Raw genomic sequence first — 22,872 nt, 5'->3', positions numbered from 1 at the left:
ATACATATTAATTCCCCTATTCATACATATTTTCTGCCTCCCACAGACACGAATGCAGAGTTTGAATCCAGATCCCAAAGCCAAGTATACAAGCATCTATGGCGCCCTCAAGAAGATCATACAAACGGAAGGCTTCTGGAGGCCCCTGAAGGGTCTGAATGTGATGGTGATGGGTGCAGGGCCCGCACATGCCATGTATTTTGCCTGCTACGAAAACATGAAAAGGACTTTAAATGACGTTTTCAGCCACCATGGAAACAGCCACCTAGCTAATGGTATTTTGAAAGCGTTTGTCTGGAGCTAGGAAGCTCCTCTCTTCGGTGCTTGCTCCCTGGGCCTTCCTCCCCTGGACCCAGCAGACTTCAGCTTCCTTCGGCAGCTTGTTCAGGAACAGAGAACTCTAGGGTCACGTGAATACACACACACACACACACACACACACACACACACACACACACACACACACACACAATGTTTTATTCATTCCCTCTTTCTCTGGGGGAAGCTAGTGGTAGAGGTGTTTGGTATTTATTGTTGTATGAGCGCTTTTTTTTTTCCTTACAAAAACCACTCAGAACAATTAATGGTCATAGGAAAAAATTCTCTTGAATGCTGGATGCAAAACAAAGCACAGAAAAGGACAGCTTCTTTGAGACTATTTAAAAACTGGTACAACAGGTCTCTCCAGCACCAGGATCTAACTAAGCTTGGAAAGGTCAAGACGTTTTATGCTGACAGAGGACTCGTGCCACTGCGGAAGGCCTTCCCCCACTTTAAGCTGCAGGAGATTCGGGCCTTTGACCCCCCCCCCCCCAGCCTCCTCCGTGTGTCTGAGTTGCATCTTTCTGCAAGCCAGGGCCGAACTAGTCTCCTGTCGTTGATCCAGGGAGGACTGGGTGGATGAGGGTTGGGCATTTGGCGGCAATTTGTATATAAGGCAGGAGCCAATCAGCCAGGCCTGGTAGTAGCATGGGGTGGGAATTTAATAGGCTTTTTAGTGGGTGGGAGGGGACTATGGGTAGTAGAACGACAGACGATAGGAGTGGATGTGGTCAATGGTAAAGCTCTCCTTTGCTTTTGTTCTTCCCAGGACAGAGTAGCACCCTTCCATCAGCCATTCTTAGAAACCAGCATATTCAGCTGCATTGCTGACACTCTGGCTTTTCAGCTGTGACTGTCACCAAGAGCCATGCCCTTCACAGAGGCAATCAGTCCATTGCTATCCCTGTGGCATTGTGCTAAATGCTGTGGTCGAGATCACCTTTCTGGGGATAATTGCCTTTGTGTCTATGTGTGCAGTAGGTAGGAACCCCTAGGTGCCTTCCTGGGAGGTGACTTAGAATCTGTCCCTCATCCCTCCCTCAGGTCATTGTAATTAGCAGGCAGCTGCACTGTAGTGGAAGGCACTAGGAAGCCAGAAGCAGAAATTCCAGGGCTGGTTCAGGCTTTCAAAGCCAGGCTGGGGGAGACCTGAGATAAAATTCAGTCACAAGGCCAGTCCTAAGAGTGCTTGGGCTTCAAGAAAGGCAGCCAGCCATATGCATGGTGTTATCCCCTTCAATAGCCTCAACTTCAGGGCATAGAGAGATATCTGTACCTAAGGGCTCAAGACAAGGGAATTAACATCTAGACAGTGGGAAACATCTGGTGTGTAGTTTCTGGGCTCTAACCTTTCCCATGGTTGACTTACAAGAAAGAAAAAGTCTCTGAGATGTGTATAGCAGTGCTCTGTGTTGCTATTCAATATTTCTACAACCGCTCACCAGGGCTGAGTTGCTAGTCACTTTTGAGTCTTAGAAGAGTGCATCTGACTGTAAGTTCAAGGAACTTTCCAGAACACCAGGAGGCAGCTGTTGATTTTTTGGAGTTTGTTTTGCAGGGATAGCTGGGGGTATGGCCACCCTACTCCACGATGCAGTAATGAATCCGGCAGAAGGTAATGTCCCACAGCACCAGGGAGGGACAGTGGGGGATATAGGTGGAGAGGCCAGAGGAGCTGGGGGCAGAAGGTGGGCAAGGACTGGCTTCATCAGAGCCTACAGGAAGACCCCATTCTTTATACATTACTTGGGGGGTCTCAAGACAGCCAGGGATCACCGGGGTTCTGGTTGCTTCCTGCTGTGGAAACAGCTAAGCAGAGCTGTCTGCCTACTTGCAGCACCCTAGGAGGAGTTAGAAACTGCTCTTCAGGCCCTGCCCCATACCTGCTGCGGCAGGATACTTGGGGATCGCTTTGCAGGGTTTTCACTACTGTACAACCTGTGTGTTCAAGGGTGTGCACAGCAGGCATGTGTATACTGTTCATTTTTTGTAGTCACAAATTTAGAGGAACTGTTCCCATCTCACTCATTGTGGGTTACACCCCCTCCTTTAATATAGAATCTCACCATGTAATCCAGGATGCCCTGGAACTCTGTCTGAGACTCGGGTTAGCCCAAACTCCAAACCTTCCTGCCTCAGCCTCCTGAGCACTGGGATTATTGGCATGCATGCATCACCATACCCTGCCTTTTTTTTTTTTTTTTTTTTGGTAATGATTATGGAAAATTTCAAGAAAAAGTGAATATATAGAAATAACCCTGTCTTCTTCTAAAATTAACATGTAGCCATTTTAGGGAGCTACCTTTTCTTTTTTTTTTTATTTGTGGGGTCCCCTTATAATATAGGGCAGTATTTGAAACCCACTTGGTGTCCTTATGCATACTTAAATCATCTCTGGCTGACTCGTAGTTTCAGTACTATGTAAGTAGGTGTTGTATGATGTCCCTTAGGGAATAATGCTAGAAAAAAGTCTGCATATGTTTGGTGAAGAACATTCTTTCCTGTTATTTTGATGTACAGTTACTTAAATCTGGGGATTCAGAATCACAATATAGAGGGACCAACTAGCTGTATATATCTTGGAATTCTTTTTCTTTTTACAAAAACTATTAATCCTGGGACCTGACAGCAACAATCACATGATCAATGTTAACCAAGCAAAGAGTTTATTTAAACAGTATTTGTGTTTGTTTGCTTTTGAGACATAGCCCAGGCTGGCCTCGAAATCTCTATTCACCTGCCCCAGCTTCCAGGTTTCTGGGATTATAAGTAAATGCTACCACACCTGGATGTTTATATTTAAAAAATGTTTTTTTTTTTATGTGTATGGGTGGTTTTGTTTGCATGTATTTATGTGTACCTGGTACCCACAGAAGCCAAAAGAGAGTATGAGATCCCCTGGAACTGGAGTTACAGACAGTTGTGAGCCTCTTTGTCAGTGCTGGGAAGCAAATCTGAGTCCTGGAAGAGCAGCTAGTGCTCTTAACTTGAACCATGTCTTCAGCCAAACACATTTTTTTTTTTTTAAATAATTTACTTGAGGCTCATTTCCCTTCCCCTCTTGGCGTTACTCTTGCCTCGATCAGGTCCCTACTTAAAGATGGAATACATCATGTAGATGCCATTAAAATCCTAGGGAGCACACTTCATTTTCTCTGGGCTACAAACCGTTTGATTATTTTGTCTTAAAGACAGGATCTGCACTCGGGGGTGTCACTCAGGTTGGACAGAGTTCTAGTGTTGTCCCAGATGAACCTTGATACAGATCAAAATCAGAGAAGTCAGGGATGCTCTTGTAGGTTAGTGTTTTGTTTTGAGACACGATCTGACTGTGTAGTCTTAGCTGGCCTGGAACTTTCTGTGTATACCAGGCTGGCTTTGAGCTCATAGGGACCCTCCTGTTTGTGCCTCCTAAGTGCTGGAATTAAAGGCATGTACCACCATGCTCAGCTCAGGGACACTCTTAATAGATGGGGCAAGGACAGGTCAGGGAGAGGGGGGAGTGTGGGGAGTGTGTAGAAGGCTAGGACCTTGGGGATCAGGTCATCTAATCTAGCCCACCGTGGATGCCTGATTTGGGGGTGATCTCTTATTCAAACTTCAGACGGGGAATTTTTTTTTTACAAGTACCCACTTTCCTGGCACAGGGCCTGGAGTTAGAAAAGTTGAGGCAGGCTGCCTGGAGCTGGCCCTCCGTGGCTTCTTGGCTGGGGCTATGTGTGTGCTGTCTTGGTGCCCGTCACTAGTGTGTGTTCTAACATGCTCGTTTCTCTTTATTGGTTGGCTTCCCATCTGGGACGGGGGCCAAACCAACCACCTGCCTGCCGGTTGCTCCTCCCGACCTGGACACAGTGGTGAAGCAACGCTTACAGATGTACAACTCACAGTACCAGTCAGCCCTCAATTGTATCCGGACGGTGTGGCGGACCGAGGGGTTGGGGGCCTTCTACAGGAGTTATACCACACAGCTGACCATGAACATACCCTTCCAGTCTATCCATTTCATCACCTACGAGTTCCTGCAGGAGAAGGTCAACCCACTGCGAAACTACAACCCACAGTCTCACATCATCTCGGGCGGTCTGGCCGGTGCGCTGGCTGCAGCTGCCACCACCCCACTGGATGTCTGCAAGACCCTCCTCAACACGCAGGAAAACATGGCGCTCTCCCTGGCCAATGTCAATGGTCGGTTGACGGGCATGGCCAATGCCTTCAGGACGGTCTACCAGCTCAACGGCCTTGCTGGCTATTTCAAAGGTATCCACGCTCGAGTCATTTACCAGATGCCTTCCACCGCCATCTCCTGGTCCGTCTATGAGTTCTTCAAGTATTTCCTTACGAAGCGGCAGCTGGAGAGCCGAACTCTGTACTAAAGGAACGGGCAGTGGGAAGTGGTCCCAGCATCTTTTGTTCCTGCCTCACCCCTTGTTCTCATACCCAGGCCCTGTCCTGCAGGGTGCTCGCGCCGGGCGGGCCCTTCATTCCCTGCCTGGTGCCCGAGAAAGGGAGGACCAGCCTCCACTGCCGGGAAGGCTGTCTGTGGGAATGTCCCAGATGATGGGAGGTGGGAAAAACTTGGGAAGGAGAATGAGAAGTTGCTTTTTCTCCTGTCTCTAGGGGAGTGTAGCTTTTCTGCAGCCCTGTGGCCTTCTCTTCTCTCTCCCTAGATCTTTAGATCACACCGCAGAGGAGAGCGGTGACACAGTAAAGAAGAGTTTATGTACATAAAAGTACCATTACCCAGTCTAAAATAGGTGGATAATGTTTATCCTTTATTTTTCTACATAGAGATTTTTGAAATTGTGTGTGCTTGTGTGTGTCCATAAATAGGATTAGAGTTGGGATGATGTACCTGTTTTTAAAAAATAAGAGGGTTGAATTCTTCCATCATGAGAAGTAAAACAAACAAACAAAAAACAGAAAAAAAAAAAAGGCACCAAAGTAATAAATGGCTTTATGTGGCCCGAAATTGTGTGTAGCACCCCTCCTGTGGGAGTTTAACTTGAATGTAAAATAATAAATATGAAGTTTATATTTTAATTTTTCTCTTTTCATGGGGGAGAAAGGTACGTTGAAAACAAGTCAAAATAATGATTTATCACTTGGAGCTTTAAAAACAAAAAACAACAACAAAAAATGGTCACCCACATGTGCCTTTCTGTCTTTCCTAAATCTTCCAGGACCAAAGCTATGGCCCTGGAGCATTTTCCGCCCTCTGTGGACACGCCCACACACATCCTGGTTGTCCACACTGTTGGGTAGTGGCCCGGGTAGAATAAGAATGGCTGGCCTTAACCTTCCCTGAGTGGTGTGAATGTGTGCCTCCATGAACAGCTCTTAGCACTGGATATGCTGTCGTTTGCCTGGCAAATCAGAGACAGTTCTCGCCTTTGTCTTAGGACTAATTTCTGCAGTGACCTTGTTCTCAGGCACTTCAGCTAACTTGGTTGGTATGTGTTTTTATTAGTCATCTCTTAACCCATTTTTCCCTGCAGTCTAGGGACTTTGGAAAATCATAGCTAGAATATTTCTGGCATTCATCTGTCCCCTGCCCTGTTCCAGCCCTGGGTTTTGCCCATCACAGCCTCTTACTACACTGAGGCCAGCCCTCCAGCCCAGACTGCACTGCTGACGCCAGCTAGGACCCTCTCTCTGCCTCTCCAAAGCCACTCAGCAGCCTTGTCTCATCCTGTGTCACTGGAGAACCTATGTCCTCTCTGCTTTGTTTTCTGAAATGGAGTCAGATCATCTCCGAGAGAAAACACAAACCTATGTCTTCTAGTCTGCCACTCTCATGGGGATGTCAGAATGGCTCAGTTTCCCTCTTGCAGCTTGTCTATGGATGAGCAGGAAACACACTGGTATTTTCATTTTGTTGGCCCTGGTCTCATTTGAAATTCATGGCTAGTGTCCTCCCTCTTACTGGGGAGGAGAGGACCTTAAGCTCCTGTGATAGGTACAGCAGCTTGGGAAAAGATTCAGCTTGCACTTGGAAGAATTTTCATTTAGGGACTGTGGTGATATCTTGCTCACCACATGGAACCACACGTCACCTGGTGCCCCTGGGCACAGGTTTTGTTTCTGTCCAGCAGTTGTGAGAAATTACATGATGGTCAGCTGTCTTCCTTTTTTTCAAATCAGGAGGAGAGAGAGAGCCACTTCTAGTTCTTAGATGTGCCCCGTGAGGGCTTCGTGGCTGGCTGCTGACCTGTCACACCATAGGGTAACAGTCTCTGTGCCTGCTGGGGTCCTAGGATGGCTGGTGTCTTATTATCACGGAAAATGTTTCTACTCTCATCCTGTTAGTGTTGGGTAGTGTTAAATTCTGTAAATGGAGGGGGAAGTCAAATCATAGAGACTAAAATTTAAATCAAGTCTGAACCATTATTCCAACCATGTCCTTTGGTCCATTTGCTGACTAATCCTGCTGCAAAAGCAATATTCCCTGTTGGATTTTCTTTACAGCTATCTTCTGGAATAGCTTCTTTGGTCAGGGCCATGTAAGATGGAGAGGTAAGACCAGGACTTCAGAACTCTGTGACCTTGAAATCCAGGGTCCAGTCCTAGCTAGCCCCTCCCTGTGGATCCATAGATCTGCAGGGAGGCAGCTTTTTAACCAGCCCAGCCCACCCAGTCACCGTGGGTTGAGCAAGTGATGTATCTGAACAAGTTGTTAAAAAGTTATGAAGCATTGAACAAAAGTGTTTGTCATTCCTGTGGGGTTAATTTCCCCCCTCTCACCTTTAGCTCCAAAGTTGGTATTGTCCTCACCCCTGTACACATTATAGCCTGTGTGTTGATTGTGATTTTTGACATTGCAAAGCTCTAAATAGGAAAATGCTTCCTTCTGACCAGTGACCAAGTTATTAGAGTCATTGGCATCTTTGGAGTGACATCCAAGGATGGACCATGCCACCTGAGTATACTGTTAATACTTGAGCGTGCTCTCTCTCTCTCTCTCTTTCTCTCTCTCTCTCTTTCTCTCTCTCTCTCTCTCTCTCTCTCTCTCTCTCTCTCTCTCTGTGTGTGTGTGTGTGTGTGTATGTGTGTGTGTGTGTGTGTGTGTGTGTTCTTATGTTCAGGCCATGGCAGTCACCCTCTTAATAGATAAGTGTTAATTTATTATAGACTAAAACATTGATCTTTTAAAAATGGAATGTTCTTAATTCATGACTATATTTTAAAGAATGGATTAAATATAGCTACTTTTATGTGTACTTGTGAGCCAATTGCCCCTCCCCCCATGTCTTAACAGCCACAATCTTCCAAATGTCATTCCCAAGGCTGTATCTCCAACACACTGCTATGCTAGTAAGGTTTTATTTAACTTTATTTATGGGTAATTGTGTCTGTGGAAAACAGATGTGCCGCTGCCAGTCCCACAGTGTGTGGGATAAGAGTGGTCCAGTGTTATTTTCTGAATGTTTTAAAATGCCTGTGGTCAAGACTGTTTTTGCCTTGTGACTTCTGAGTATGGGGAGCTGTAGTATATTCCCATGTGGGGGTGTCTGCTGTGCTGCTACAGTTGTAACACTGGAGCTGGAGAAAATAAAGCATTGATCCTGAGAGTGTTGTGGACTCTTTGTGGGAACACAGAAGGGGCAGGAGAGTGGCCATAGAGGAGACCAATAGGCTGGGAACTAGCCCAATTGGATGCAGATCACCACCTTGCCAGCAGAGGGTGCTTGTGTACACCATGCTATTTGGAGGCCTCCCTTTTTAAAAAATTTCTGTGCATTGGTGTTTTGATTAGATATGTACACACACACACACACACACACACACACACACACACACACACACACACACACCCCTGTATGAGGATGTCGGGTGCCCTGGAACTGGAGTTATAGACAATTGCAAACTGCCATGTGGGTGCTGGGAATTTGAACGTAGGTCCAAGAATAGCCAATGCTCCTAATGGCTGAGCCATCCAATTAGCCCTGCCTGCTTGCTTTGAACACTTGGAGGACTTCGACTTTTTTCTGAACATACATACCTTCAAGGAGAGTCAGTTGGGAACCTCTTACAGAGAAAGCCCCAATTGACCAGAGTCTACACTCCCAAACTGTCATAGCCAAAAGCCAAAGAGTAGAGCTTTTCCAAGAGGAGCAAATAAAGAAGCCTGGAAGGGAAAATGTTTGCTTTGAGAACTGAACTCTACCTAGAGTCAAGGCCATTGGTCTGCTCTGTATGACTGCTGAGCCTCTACCAAAGGGACAAAACTAGAATGGAGGCTAAGCCTGGAATCCAGCCATGGACACAGGCCAGGTGGGCAAAGGTGCTGGGCAGGGTGTTGGGAATGAACTTTCTGCCTTGTCGTCTGTCCACAGTCAACTCTTGAGTTATACTCAGTTACCTCATGTCTTATAGCTGCTGCATTTTGGTATGTATGGGGTGCGGGTCGGTTCAGTATCTACTTACTCATTCAACCCATTCTTCTTGCTTGCCTGGATAAACTGAGCCAGCAATTATATGGTAACTGCCGCCAACAGAATTCATGCTGGAGCTGTGGGACCGAAGTGTAAGATGCCCTACCCTCAGAGACCATGCAACCTCATAGAATACAAAGAGAGCCAGGCCTGTTATCCCAGCTGCCTGGGAGGCAGGAGGTGACAAATTCAAGGCTAGCCTGGACTAAAGGGCGAGTTTAAAGTTACCTTAAGCAACTAAGACTGTGTCTCAAAAAGTTAAGGAAAAAAGTGGCATGGGTGTGTGTGTGTGGCTCAATTAAAGCACTGACATTTCTTGCAGAGGACTGGGGTTCAAGCTCCTGATACCATGGTGGCTTTCAGCCATCGTGAACTCCAGCTTCAGGGAGTCAAACGCCTCTGGCCTCCATGGATACCTGCACACGCCCTCTACACATACACACAATGGAAAATAATTTTAAAGAATTTAAAGTTTAAGGGGGACTAGGGTTAAGTGGAGCGGCAGACTGCTTGCCTAGCTTTTACGGGAGATCCTGGCTTCAGTCCCTATCACCAGAAGACAAGATTCAGACTTAACTTATTGACACACTTTAGTCCCCTTTCCCCAAGATGGCGGTGAGGCTGCTCTGGAAGTTACGTGTAGTACAGAACTTCTTAGCCATCCTGATGTGGCTAAGCTGCTTGGGCCTGGCTCCCCAGTGCTCATGGTGCGTTTTTTTTCCTATGCAGGGACGTTAGGTTGGACATCTGCAGTCTGCTCCAGTGAGCCTGTACTCCCCATAGAAACTAGCAATTTCTACAGGTCTAGACTTCAGTTTTTCTGAGAGCCGGCAGTGCTCCACTCTGGCCTATAGCATGTGTTCCGTGTGTTGCCAAGATTTGTGGAGAGGGATAACGCTTGTTTTCACCTTGGGGGTCCTCTCCAGAACATCCACAATTCCTGGCCCCCAAAGCCCTTTGTCAGTGAAGGTCTCCTGATATGACTTAGTGGGCTAACTACTTTCCTGGGGAAATTTCCACGCTGATCCTTAATGGGGGGATGGTCTCTGTTAGATGAACATCTTGGGAGAATGTCATTCCAATTCTGTATACAAAACTCAGCTGAGTGGGGTTTTGAGTGGGGAGTAGAGGAGGATTATTACCAAGGAAGTGTCCTATCTGGTCTACAGCTGATGCAGGAAGTAGCCTTGGGGTGAGTGTGGGTAGGGAGAAGAAAGCCTGAGACATTGCCACATCACTTTGTAGGAGTTATGTCTCTAGTAAGCTGTAGTAAGCATTTAGCCTGCACTGGTTACTTTTTAATTTTAAAACAATTTGGAGTGTGGGGGTGGGTGGGTATTTGCATGAGTACAAATGAGTACAGGTTCCTATGGAGTCCAGAAGAGAGCATTGGATTCTCCTGCAGCTGGAGTTCCAGGCAGCTGTGAGCCACCCAGTGTGGGTACTGGGGATTGAGGTCTAGCCTCTGGGTTGTTTTCTCTTCCCTGCTCCTTTCCCTTTTTCTCCTCCTCCTCCTCCTCCTCCCCATCCTCATGCTCCTCCCCACCCCTCTTCCTCTCCCTCCTCCTCTCCTCTTCACTGTGATAAAATGCCTGTCTAAAGCAATTCTAGATGAGGGAAAGATTTGTTTTGACTCATGGTTTAGGGGGATGTGATCCATCGTGGCAGGGAAGGCAAGGGTGTGGGAGAGGCTTGCTCACTTCTGAGAGGGAGGAAGGGAATGGGCGGGGCAGAGAGATGAGAAAGGAGGGCAGCTGGAACCCTTGGTGTAGTCCCCCACCCCACTCCAGGTATGCTCCAGCTCCCGAAGATGCTGCCACCTCCCAAGAATGCCACCAACTGAAAATCAAGTTTTTAAACACTTGACACTCGACATTCAAATCATAATATTGCCCTTGCAAGAAGTTTGAGCCTTAAGTTATGGGGTGATAGTGAGGGTCTTTGGAGAAAGCCATGGGACAGAAGTCACAGGGTGAGGGGGGGGATGGGCACCCTAAGTAGTTTGGTGCCGTCGTGAAATTACCCAGAAGGATGGCTAAGAGGCCGGCAAAGAAGACTGGAACTGAATGTCAGGGACTGAGGTGTGGAACAGTTCACATTCTGAAGATTTGGGGGGTGGGGCTGTGGAGCTGGCTGAGAAACACTCCTGAGAGGAAGAAGGACCTCACTGAAGGGATCAGCAGATGGCAGCAGAGGAACTGTGCTCCAAAGCCCTCTCCTGGTCCTCTGTGCATGGGGGACATTTGGCCCTCCCTTTAGCTTGGCTCCTATTTCTCTGCCCTTTCCCAGGTCACTCACAGTTGGTCCCGACCTCTCTGTTCTCTTCACTGGCTGCAGGTGTACTGTTACCAGTGAGTCATAGCTAGTTGGAGAAGGTCTGGTATCTCCATCCTCTCCCACACTGACCTGCTTTTCCTGGAGGCAGTGTCCTCACATGGGCTGTAGCGCTCACACTCTTGTCTTGAGCCCCACATTAAAATGTCACAGATCTACTGGACATCTCCAAGATTTTAACATGTCCCTCTTTCTTTCGAGAATGCCCACCATCTTGTTGAAGAGCAATGCTATTCCCTTGGATGCTTTCAGCCTGGGTGGACAGTCACACATACACATACATACTACATAAGACACATGTTTTGACCATGGCCATTTGATGAAATATTGCTGTAACCCTCCCTCCCCTTGAGGGCACCAGTGTATAGCCTGAGATGAAACCATGTTCCAAACATTCTTCTTATTTTATGTAGCCCAGGTTGACCCCCAACTCATGACCCTCCCTCCTTTGATTCCCGAGTGCTGGGATTCCAGGCATGCATCACCACCTGTTTCGAAAAACATTTGATTTGAGAGAAATACATGTGGCTGTGGGAATGATTGTTTTAAAATTGCTTCATGTCCCATGTGTCCTGAGTAGGGTAGGGAGGTCACAAGAACAGAAAAGGGATTGGGGGGTGGGATGGAGAAATGATGTGGGGAGAACCACAAAACATTATTTGTTCAAAAATATCGTAATGGTATCTAACACATATATTGACTAAAAATACATAATTTTGATATATTTATTTTATGTGGCTGAGTATTTTGCCTGCATGTATATATGTACACCACTTGTGTACCTGGTACCCTAAGAAATTAGAAGAGAAAGTTGGGTTCCCTAAAACTGGAGTTATAGATGTTTCTGAGCCACCATGTAGACGCTGGGAGTCACCTGGGTCTTCTGCATGAACAAATGCTCCTAACAACAGAGCCGTCTCTCCAGCCCCATATGCTGGGAGAAAAAAAAAAAAAAAAAAAAAAAAAGATCAGAAGTCCTTATTTGACCCAGAAGTATTCATGAAAATGAAATCTAATATAACAATTTATAAAATGCAAAGGAGTCATCACCATATTCTGCTCAATTTGTTTAGCATTCTAAAAAGGAATTCTATTCATCATAATGTTCTGAACTGTCCCAACCTCAGATGACTTCATATAGGCAAGTTGCTGGATGATGGCTATTGCTTTGCCCCTGAGATGTTACACAATGAAATTGTACTGCTCTTAATTCTCATGGCAACATTTGTAGTGTCCTCATCTGCACAGATGAACACCCCCCCCCCCCAGTGTTTGTAATGAGCAAATCTGAACAGGTGGGAGTGGAAGTGATGACTCATTGCACAGATAATATCAGGGAGCTTTGAAATGTGTGTGCATCAGGAATTGTGGCTGTAAGGAGCACATATTAGAACAGAGACATATTCGAGGTTCTCACTGGACTAGTACAAGTAGCTTAGGGAATGTGATTTTATATTTGATTCCCAGCTCAATTCTAAATTTTTCTACTTCTGGCCACAAGGTGGTGTCTAATCTTCGTTAATGCTGAAGTCAAGCCCCTCTTCTGATGTCTCGTTACCTGGAAACCCACCCAAACCCACCTCTTCACTCTTCCCATGCCCTGTTTCACCCGGTTTTTCCCAAGGGTCAGCAATTTCAAAGAAAATTTGTCTAACATGTTTTTGTTGAGGAGACTTGCAATGGTATCAGTGGTGAGATACACGTGTACCGTCAGTGTTTTTAGTTCATCCTTTGTCATCTACCAGTCTCTCTCTTACAGTCTACAACAGAAGCAGATGGCACTTTCGCAAGTGCCTGTCATAGGCTGCCCACAAGTTAGCTCGAGTGGGAAGTTCCAGAGGTGCCTGCTCAGAAGTTGACTTTCCAGCTGAATATACACAAGGCGCACACCCAAGATGATCCTAGAAGGAAGCTGGGAACCGAACCCTGGTCTTCTGTGAGAGCAGCAAGTATTCTTAATTGCTGAGCCACCACACCAGAATCCCCCCTCCCCACCCCATACACACATCCCACACCAAGAAGGTTTAAGATGGATAGGTGCTCGCCGATGTTTTGCATGGTGATGTTACCACCTTGTAGAACTAAAACCAACAATAAATGGACTGCATAGCTGAGAAAGGTTGTACGGAAGAGGGTGGTGGCACTGGCTTAAAATAGTGGATGTTCCTCAGTATCTCTGGGGCTGGGATCACAGGCAAGTGTCACCATGTCCAGCTGTGACCTGTATGTTCCTGGGAAGGAAATTTTGGACAAGGAAATATAGACCAGGGAGTAGGAACAGCTTCTAAATTTAAGCAGGCCTACAAATGACAAAGGCATTATGTAATCATTGAGGTAGGCAGATCTTTTTGGTGTGTACACCTGTGTGTGTATTTTCACAGGTGTGTGTGTGCGTGCACATGTGCACATGCTATTCTTGATGGCCAACTTGGCACACCTGGGATGAGGGACCCTCAGCTGAGAAACTGCCTCTATCACATTGGCTTGTCTGTAGGGCATTTTCCTACCTGCTAATTGATGGAGGAGAACCGAGCCCACTGTGGGTAATGCCACACTGGGAAAGTGGCCCTGGGTTATAGTTATGTAGGAAGCAGGTGAGCTGACGGAGGAGGCAAGCCAGTAAGCAGCCTTCCTCCTGGGTTTTTCTCTAACCTCTTGCCTTGAGTTCCTGTCTCGTCTTCCCTTGATGAGGGACTGTAACCTGTACAATAAACTCTTCCCTCCCCAAGTTACTTTTGGTCATTGTATTTATCACAGCCACAGAAAGCAAACTAGAACATTTGTCCACTTTTTTTTTTTTTTTTTTAGACAAGATCTTTCACTGGCCTCAAACTCACCAAGTAAGCTAGGCTGGCAGGGCAGTGAGCCCCTGGGATCTGATGGTTTGGGGTGTAAAAGTGTGGCACCTTGCCTGGCCTTGTACAGTTCTGTGGCTTGTACTTCAGCTCAAGTGGGTAAGCCATCTCCTCGACTCCACCCCCCTCCCCCAAATTAGCCAATCAGGAGACAAAGCAGTGCCCTTCTGCTGTAACTGCAAGAGTTGTGACTTAGTAAAGATTCTGGGCTTTGTAGCCATGAGATGTCCAAATGGCCACTTTCTGATATAAGAGGCTTTAGACAAGTCATCATGAATTTCTCTGTTTAATTCCCCTGTGTGCAACAGGATGATAATTCCCAGCTCTAAATGTTGTAGGGAAGATACTATGAACAATGCATCAGAACTCTGACTGCCATTTCATTCAAAGGCATAGGGTCACGGTTGGTTGGAGCATGTTGAGCCGGCAGCTGACTGGGCCTTGGAAAGTGTCCATTTCTGGGCTCCTGTGTGCAAGGTTGTCGTTTGCATTGTGCATGAGAGGCTTAGCACTTAGCACTTTACAGAGGGAAAGAGAAATATTTGAAAACCAAAAAGAAATGGCTTGGTTTCAAACTGTGAAAACAAACAAAATTCCAAATTCACAAATATTTCACTTTAACTTGTCTGAAACATTTTATCCATTTGGTAACTGCTTCTAGTTATTACATGGCCACATAGAAATTATATTTCATGTGAGGCACTGGGTAAATTTTAAAAATATTGGTTTGCCATGAGATGAGAACTCCATAGTAGGAGACCCATTGGCCTAAGAAATTGGTAAAACAGATCCTATGTCTAGTTAAGATCAGATTATTTTGGTTCCCCTGACCTAGTCTTTTCCTTCAACCAACGGAAAATTAGATAGCTTAAAGTAATCACTGGGCTATTCATGCTGCCAACACAAATTTATTTATAAGAAAAGCAACTTACTTGGCACCATTCTGGGCCTAGGAAGCTCTGTCCAATATCCTAGAAGTCCAGAAAGAGAGACCTGGAGGAAGTGGATGCCAGTGCATATCTGTACTCTATTCCTTCTAAGTGAGTCGGTTGATTCACTTAGTCGGGATAGAAAGATGGCTCCACAGTTAAGAGCACTTGCTACCCTTATGGAGGACAGAGACTCAGTTCCGAACATGGTGACTCCAGCTCCATGGGATCAAAGCCCTCCTCTGGCCTCTTTGTGTACTGCACATCCATGGTGCACATACTTACACACAGGCAAAACACTCAAACACATAAAGCAAAAACAAAGGCATCTTCTAAAATTTTAATTAAAAGTTCAATAATCACTGATCCCACCTCCCCCCAAAAAAAGAAAAAGAAAGAAAGAAAATAAGCCTTAGTAGTATCTGTTGTTTTATGTTCTATCAATCCAGCAATTTCTTTTTACTTGCTACATATATACTTCAAGTATCTTATTCCCTGCTAGAATTATGGTCACTTTCCCTTTTAGGGAAGGTGTGTTCTGTGGGTGGGATCCTGGTGGAGCTGTGGGGGCTGCTGGGTGGAAGAGGCAGCAAGAGGAATAGAAAGAAGAGGCACATCTATCAGACTAAGGCTCCCAGAGGTGGTTCTGACATCCAGAAGTAACTTGAATGTCCACCTGCCCCCCCCAAACACTTTGTGTTTATATGGACTTAGTAGCTAGGGGGATTGGCAAGCCTGTGTGTGCATGCTTGTTTGTGGTTCAGGAAGGGTCTAGGTTGTTCCTTTACAAAAAGAGACTTCAAATTGTGGAAGGAACCACCCTGGGCTTGCTTTATAGGACACTCCCTGCACATTTGTTATGCTGTGTGATTGGTAACAATGAGATTTGCATCCATTGTTTTTTCAGGAAGTTACTGAGCAAAGTGAGGAACACCTTCCTAGGAGGGACCAAGGCAGAAGTATCTTCCAGTGTTTGAAGAACCACTGAACCTGAAACATAGCTTGGGGAAGCAGGGCCTGAGGAAATGTGTCCAGGATGTAGGGACTGGCCAGGTGGAGCACCTGAGCTAACTTGGGGTGTGAAAGAAGCCAAGAACAGGAGTGGAGAGTTTACTTGCTGTATTGAACAGGTGTCATCTCCGACATACATCGCTAAGCACGGTGCTGAGACAAAGGCAACTTCCTCCTTCTCGTGTACCTCATGTTTGCACTTGACATCTGGGTAGTTCTATCGCTGGCAGGCTGAAAGGAAAGATGTGGCTGCCGTGATCTGGCTCACTGGGGCTCAGGTCCAGTGATTTTAAGCTGTGAACACAGTTTGGAAAATGACAAGGCCTTGCTGCTGACTCCAGTCATGGTGGGTTTCTCCAGTTTCTCCAGGGAAGTAGAACTACTGAATAGAGCTCCAGTTCCTTTTCTCCCTGGCACAGATCTCATATGAAACAGACAAGGGGATCCCAGTTCTCTGTTTATGTAGATAACAGAAGTATTGAATGTGATGACCAGGTTTGCTTTGCAAAGGTTCCCACCAAGACCACACTGGAAGTCTCCTTCCCTTGATGACTTTTTATGTGTTTGAACTTAGGAGAATTCAGTGAACATTCGGTTTCCAAATATTGCATGTGTTGTTTTAAGAGATGAATACATGAATTAGAAAGTTTAACATACTTTTTAAATTTTATGTTTGCTTAAGAATAAATCATTAGTTTGGTCTAAGCTCTGAATTTTGAGAATTAGATTAAGAGTTGTCTAATTACCACAATTTCCAAGGCACAAAATTGCTGTCACTTCTCAAATTTCTGTTGTGTGGCCTTGGTGTTGCCAATTACTCCTTCTGCCCTTAACTCTTAGCAAACTGTCCTAATTCTCTATGGACTTGCCTTTTTCAGAATGCCATATGATATATAGGCTATTTTGGGCTAGCTAATATGTCAGTTCATTAATCCATGCTCTAATAAAATCTTATTTATATCACCCCTGCTTTGGAATGATCATGAATAAGACTGATCTAATCATGTACAAATAAAATTGTGTGTTAATGTAGGTTTTCTTTTTCTTTTATTTATTTTTAGGCGTATGTCTGTGTTCCTGCTTGTTGTATGTGCCCCATGTGCATGTAATGCCTGTGCAGGCCAGAAGAGGGCGTTGGATTCCCTGGAACTGAAGCTACATGAGGTTGTGAGCCTGTAGGTTCTAGCCCTCTGCAAGATCTTAACTGCTGGGCAGTCTCTCCAGCCTCCAAGATCTCCTTGGTTCGTTCGTTTGTTTGTTCATTTGTTCGTTCGTTCGTTCGTTCCTTCCTTCCTCCTTCTTCCCTCCCTGTCTCCTCCCTGTCTCTTAAATCACTGTATGTATTCATTGTACATGGCTGTGCTGGCTGCATAAGAACATTGTCATACAAGTACATATTGTATACTGAACATGTTCCCTGCCCTTTCCTTCCCATTTCCACTAGGTTCCACTGTCCACTTCCCCCCACCCCGACAGTTTAGCTTCTAGTTTCATGTCATACATACTCACATGATTTTACCCATTTATACAAACAAGGGACCACATCTTAGAGAAAGCATAGTTGTCATTCTGAGACTTACTCAGTTCACTTAATATGATTGTATCATTTGCGTGCATTTTCTTGTAAACGAAATAACTTTGTTCTGCTTTGTGGCTGAAAAATTCCCATTTGGACCCTGAGCCATTGAACTCCATGTCTGTCTTTACACCAGTACCATGCTGTCAGTCTAACTCAAACATCGGGTGTAGTGATGCTTCTTGTGCTGGTTTTTCTTGCTCAGAATTATTTTGGCAGTCTGGAGCCTTTTGTACTTTCATATGAATTTTAATATTCTTTGTTTCTTTAAAGAATGATGCTGGAATTTTGATGAGGATTGAATTGGATCTGATTTTGGTAGGATAGTCATTTTCATAATGTTAGTTCTTCTGACCTATCTTCTCATTCGTGCAAATATCCTCTCCTTCAGCACAAGAGAAGTGCTTCCCACTGTCCTCAGGCCTCAAAGGTACCTCCTGAGAAATTAGCAGTCATTCAAATTGATGTCTCATATATATATATATATATATATATATATATATATATTGCTATTTGTGTGACTGTTTTAAATATTATTGTCTTCATATTTGGTTTTCATCAGTTTGATTAGAGTTTGTTGGTTTTCATTGAGTTTGTGTTATTGAACTTCATTGAGACTTTTACATTTATAAAACGCTATCTTTCACAACATTTAGGAAGTTTTCACACTTATTTCTTGACATTTTAGTTGTGTACAAGTCCCTATTCTATTATTCTGTAACATGAATGGCATGAATGTTAGACCTGTTTTGAGGTGTGTATGGGGGGGCATAGAGAACCTCAGATATCATTCTCAGGAACACTGTCACCTCCTTTGAGGCAGGATCACTCCTTGGCTTAGAGTTTACCAATTATGTCAGGCTAACTTGGCCCACGATTCTCAGGGATGATCTTGTCTCTACCTCCCCTGTACTGGACTTACAAATGCTTGTCGCCATGGGCATCTTTATGTGGATACTAGGATTCAAACTATGGGTCTTTCCATGACTGGCCATCGTCTTTACTAGATGTTAGCACTTTTTATTTCATTTCACAACTTTTTTAGATATAATTTCTTTCTTTCATATCTGCTCTTTCTTTCTCAGACTGGGAAATTACTACTGATCTGTACTAGGCTCATTTATTCTTTCCTTTTACTTTGGCTTTTGATTTCTGATATTGGCCATTGTGAAACACTCCTGTAGGCCTAGCCCTTGAGAAGTGGTAGCAGGGAATACTGCAAGCCCAAGGCTAGCCGGCACTACATAGTCAAGACAGGGAGGGAGAAAGGGAAAAAGTGGGGGAGAGAACTATTTTTACATTCTTGTTTCAGAGTTAGGTTATTATTCCAACAGCTAAGACATAAGCAGCTAAGAGTTGGCATCTTGAAGTTGTCTCTTAAAAATTGGTGATAATTCATTGTTGACATTTGGGTTACATTAGGTAGTATCTTGAATTCTTGGAACACTACTTTGTGAGAGCCTGAGTTGCATTAAAATCCTCTGGTGTTGTTTGTTTTAGTGGGCAACCAATCCGATCATATTCCTAGTCCAAGTTCTGTTCTCCTTCTGTGGAGGAAGGGAATGTCCACCGAGTTTTCAAAGCCTTTGTCATTCACTCTGAACCTTTGCTCCTATGCATGGACCCTGACTGTTCAGTCTTGGCTGTGGTCAGTAGAGGTTTTAATCACAGTTCTGTCCTCAAAAACCTTTACTGTACTTCCTTGTGAGCTCTATTACACACTTGTGAGATTCAGTGATGAGCTTGGGGTTAGAAGTGGTTCTGAGCTCTGTTACACACCTGTGGTTCATACAGAATTGTAATATTTAATTCTGTGCTTCTCTTTTCTACAAAAAATTGCTGTGAATTTCTTTACCTGGTTCTCTGGCCAGAAGTATAAATTCTCTATGAGTCTTATCTTCTATCCCATACTGTGATGTCATACAGTTGTTCATTAATAAACTACCATGGATACAGAGTAATTGAGAAAATTGGGCCTGGGAATTGCCCCCCCCCCCAGTATGTCAGGAACCTCTTTCCAGGTTTCATGAGTCCGAGTTACTGGTTCACTAGAGTGGTGGTAGAGCTCTGTGACTGAGGCTAAGGCTAGGACCAAGTCTAGAGAGAAATAAAAGTCTCCCCCGCCAAGAAAGATATGAGGATTTTTTCCTATTTTTTTGGGGGGGGAGTCCTTTCGTTCTTTTATTCCCTAGTCTGCCCTGAGAAGTTTCTTGGTATTTGTGTTAGCTACATTCACTGTGTGGTTCAATCAATGTAGCCAGTCCACCTTTAGGTCAAGGCCAGATTAAAGTGACAGAACCAAAGAAAAACTACAAAACTCAGCCGTTGCTGTCTGTGGTCAGTCTTGTCTCCTCCCCAGGAGGTGAGGATTGAACCCAGGACTTTACTGATTGCTAGGCAATTGCTCTACCACTGAGCTAAATCCCCAACCTGCACTGGTCCATCTTTGAGTTTGTCTCTCTTATCTCCCTGTGATTATGGACTTTTGAGAGCCCACAGATAGTTGTGTTTTATGTCTTGTAGAACTGTTGTTGTAATCAGTGGAAAAAATAGTATGTAGTGAGTCTATCCCAATCTACACAGCACTAGCATCCTTAGGCTGCTGCTGTTTGATGGGCAGTACCTTGTCTGTCTTGTCCCAAGATTAGGGCTTTCTTAAGAAGGCACTAAACTCCCACTGTGGCTGCTTCTCTCCAGCTCCACACTTGCCTGAGCATCAGCCTTGGCTAGGTCCCAGGAGGAAGCATCTCTGATTTCTGTGCTCTCCAGTGCTCTTGTGTTTGTAATGCTTGGAGCCATCTCTCCATCTCCCAAATCTCTACTTCCTTTAGATCTGAGTTCCATCACACCCTCTAAACACAACAACACCTTAGTTGCTTCCCACAATATCCCATTTAGACTAGTTTTTAATGCACGGACACTTAATTCCCTTAAGTTCTTCCCAGAAGAGGTTGCTATTTGTGGTTCTCCTTCTTGTTCTGGGATCATTGGCCCCAAGTCTATGAGCAGGGAGGAAGCAGAATAAGCAGGGTCATATGGCTTGTGGAGATAGCTCTCCAGGAGACAGCTTCAGTGAGTCAGCTCAGCTTTATTCCAGAGTATATGGAATATATAGGATTGGGGATAGTAGCTAAGGAATCACTTAATTTGCAATAAACAGGACACTCCTATCGTAAGGCTCCTAGTACAAGCCTTAGTTATCATCTGTGTAAGTGCGGTCCTCTCATAAAGCTCCTAGCAAAATGTCCAATTACCAAATGGGCAGCAAGGGACAGTTCTAACAGGGAACTATGCCAAGGGTTACACTAGAGATAAATCAGGCATCCAGGCCTAGAGACATTCTCCAAATAAGGGCAGGTAGAAAGCAGGAAGTCTCGATGGGTAGGGAGTCCTCCAAGTTACTGAGCTCTGAGAGAGCTGCCAGGCCATGGTAGACTGCAACCTCTGACCAGCAGGGTCTCCCAACAGCTATTTATCTATGGCTTCTCTCCATGTCACTATTCACACTCTTCCACAGAGGCACAAAGCATTAGAAGAGAAGGCTTGGATGCTTTCTTTTCTTTCTATCAATTTTTTCAAGTTGGCATACAAAGTGACAAGTTTCATTATAGCATATTCAGAAAGCCTTTGTTCTTTTCATCCCCTCCCCGACTACCATTTCTTTATCTTTGTACCTCTTTACTGGTCCCCTTCCTTCCCTCAAATAGTCCCTTCTGTTTTCATGTTGCATGAGTTACACCACCCTCTCTTTACCCTTCTCTCTTACAATTTTTTTCATGACATAAAACTAATTTAGATTTTTTTCATATAAGAGAAAAATGTGATCTTTTTCTTTCTGTCTTTGGCTTATTTTGCTTAATATAATAATCCCCAACTGTCCATTTTCATACAAATATTTTATTTTTGCTTACAGCTAAAAATAATTATATGCATGTACTACATTTTTCTTTCTCCACTCATCTATTAAGGGGCATAGTTGGTTCCAGTTCTTAGTTGTTACGAATAGTGTGACAATAGCTTGGACATGTGGCATTGTTGATGTAGAGTCTTTCAGGCTATATTCCCAGAAGTTTTGTAGCTGAAGACTTTCCAGTGTTGTGAAGAATCCCCACACAGATTTCCATAGTGGGAGTTCACATTCCCACCAGCACTGATTAAACTTTGGACACATCTTCATCAGTATTCGCTATTTTTTTCTTGATGATAGCCATTCTGACTCAGTAAGAGGAATCCCAAAGCAGTTATATGTGTATGAAGAGGTCATAATGAAACCATTGACTATGTATAATTAACACAGGATAATGAAAAACGATTTTTGTTCATGTTTCCCTGATGTTTAAGGATGTTGAACATGTTTTCAAATATTTATTGGTAGTTTGTTTTTCTCCTTTTGAGAATTCTCTCTTCAGTTCATTAGCCAATTTTTTGACTTTTTGGTGTGATTTATGTTTGTTTAGTTTTTGCAGTTCTTTACGCATTCTAGGAACAGTTCTCTCGTTCCATTTATAGTTGGCAAAGATTGGTTTCTTATCTGTAGGCTGTCACTTCACTTTGGTGATTAGCTCCCTTAACTGTGCAAAAGCTTTTTAATTTCATGCAACATCATTTACCTACTCATTCCTATGCTGTTGGAGTCCTTTTTAGAAAGTCCATAACAATGTATATATCTTGAAGTGTTTCAATTTAATTTTCAGTTTGTTAGAAAATAAGAAACCTTTTCATATTGAACAACATGAGATGCCTTTTTTTAACATATAAAGATCAAGTTGCAAAAAGTATTAAAAAAACCCCAGAACGTTAAAAACTAATTTAATGTGCTTAGTTGCAGTTCTGCTGGGATAGTTGTGTAGAATTCTGCTGTAAATCCACCAGGGCCAGAGTGCTTTTTAGTTGGAAGGCTTTTTGTTACTGCTTCAGTCTCCTTGTTTGAGTTGTTGATCTCTTCTTGGTTTAACCTTGGTTTTCAGATGAATCTAGGATTTCATCCATTTCTTTTAGGTTTTCTAAGGTAACAAAATATAATGTTCTGAATTTCTTTGTTGTGTGTCATGATGTCTTCCTGTTCATCTATGATTCTGTTTCCTTGGGTCTCCTCCTCTTTTTCCTTTCCTTTTTTTTTTGTTAACTATACTAAAAGTCTATCTATCTTGTTTATCTTTTTGAGGAGCAGGCTCTCAGATTTGTTGAGCCTATAGTAACATCATCTTTGATTAAGGGGGAAGGGATGAGGATATATCTTTATACTGCTGGTGCATATAAAATAGAAATACTAGGAAGATACACTGAATACTGGTAAGAATTGAGAGAAGGGTTATAAATGATTACAACTTGGAGATGAAGGCCAAGAGTGGAAGGGAGACTTCATGGATGTGATTGAATTAAACGATAAGTCAGTCTTGCATTTTTAAAATGCT

The 22,872-nt window shown here is 44.1% G+C and overlaps 1 protein-coding gene across 3 annotated transcripts in view; it reads left to right on the top strand.

Annotated features, from left to right (window-relative positions):
* Slc25a37 (solute carrier family 25 member 37) overlaps positions 1-7,887 on the top strand; it is a 41,986-nt gene extending 34,099 nt beyond the window's left edge. Inside the window, exons 2-4 of one of the 3 annotated variants that reach the window (XM_027390250.2) lie at positions 47-275; positions 1,880-1,936; positions 4,174-7,887. In XM_027390250.2, coding sequence (XP_027246051.1) covers positions 47-275; positions 1,880-1,936; positions 4,174-4,694 — 807 coding nt within the window. In that variant the 3' untranslated portion in view covers positions 4,695-7,887. Of the gene's footprint in view, positions 1-46; positions 276-301; positions 825-1,879; positions 1,937-4,173 lie in introns of those variants that run through there. The other 2 variants (XM_027390251.2, XM_027390252.2) reach the window with 2 other exon arrangements.
* The last annotated feature ends 14,985 nt before the right edge of the window (positions 7,888-22,872 follow it).

Source organism: Cricetulus griseus (genome assembly GCF_003668045.3).
Source record: "Cricetulus griseus strain 17A/GY chromosome 1 unlocalized genomic scaffold, alternate assembly CriGri-PICRH-1.0 chr1_1, whole genome shotgun sequence".
NCBI lineage: Eukaryota > Metazoa > Chordata > Mammalia > Rodentia > Cricetidae > Cricetulus > Cricetulus griseus.
Note: the sequence above shows the minus strand (reverse complement) of the source record. Positions and strands in the feature narration are given on the sequence as shown.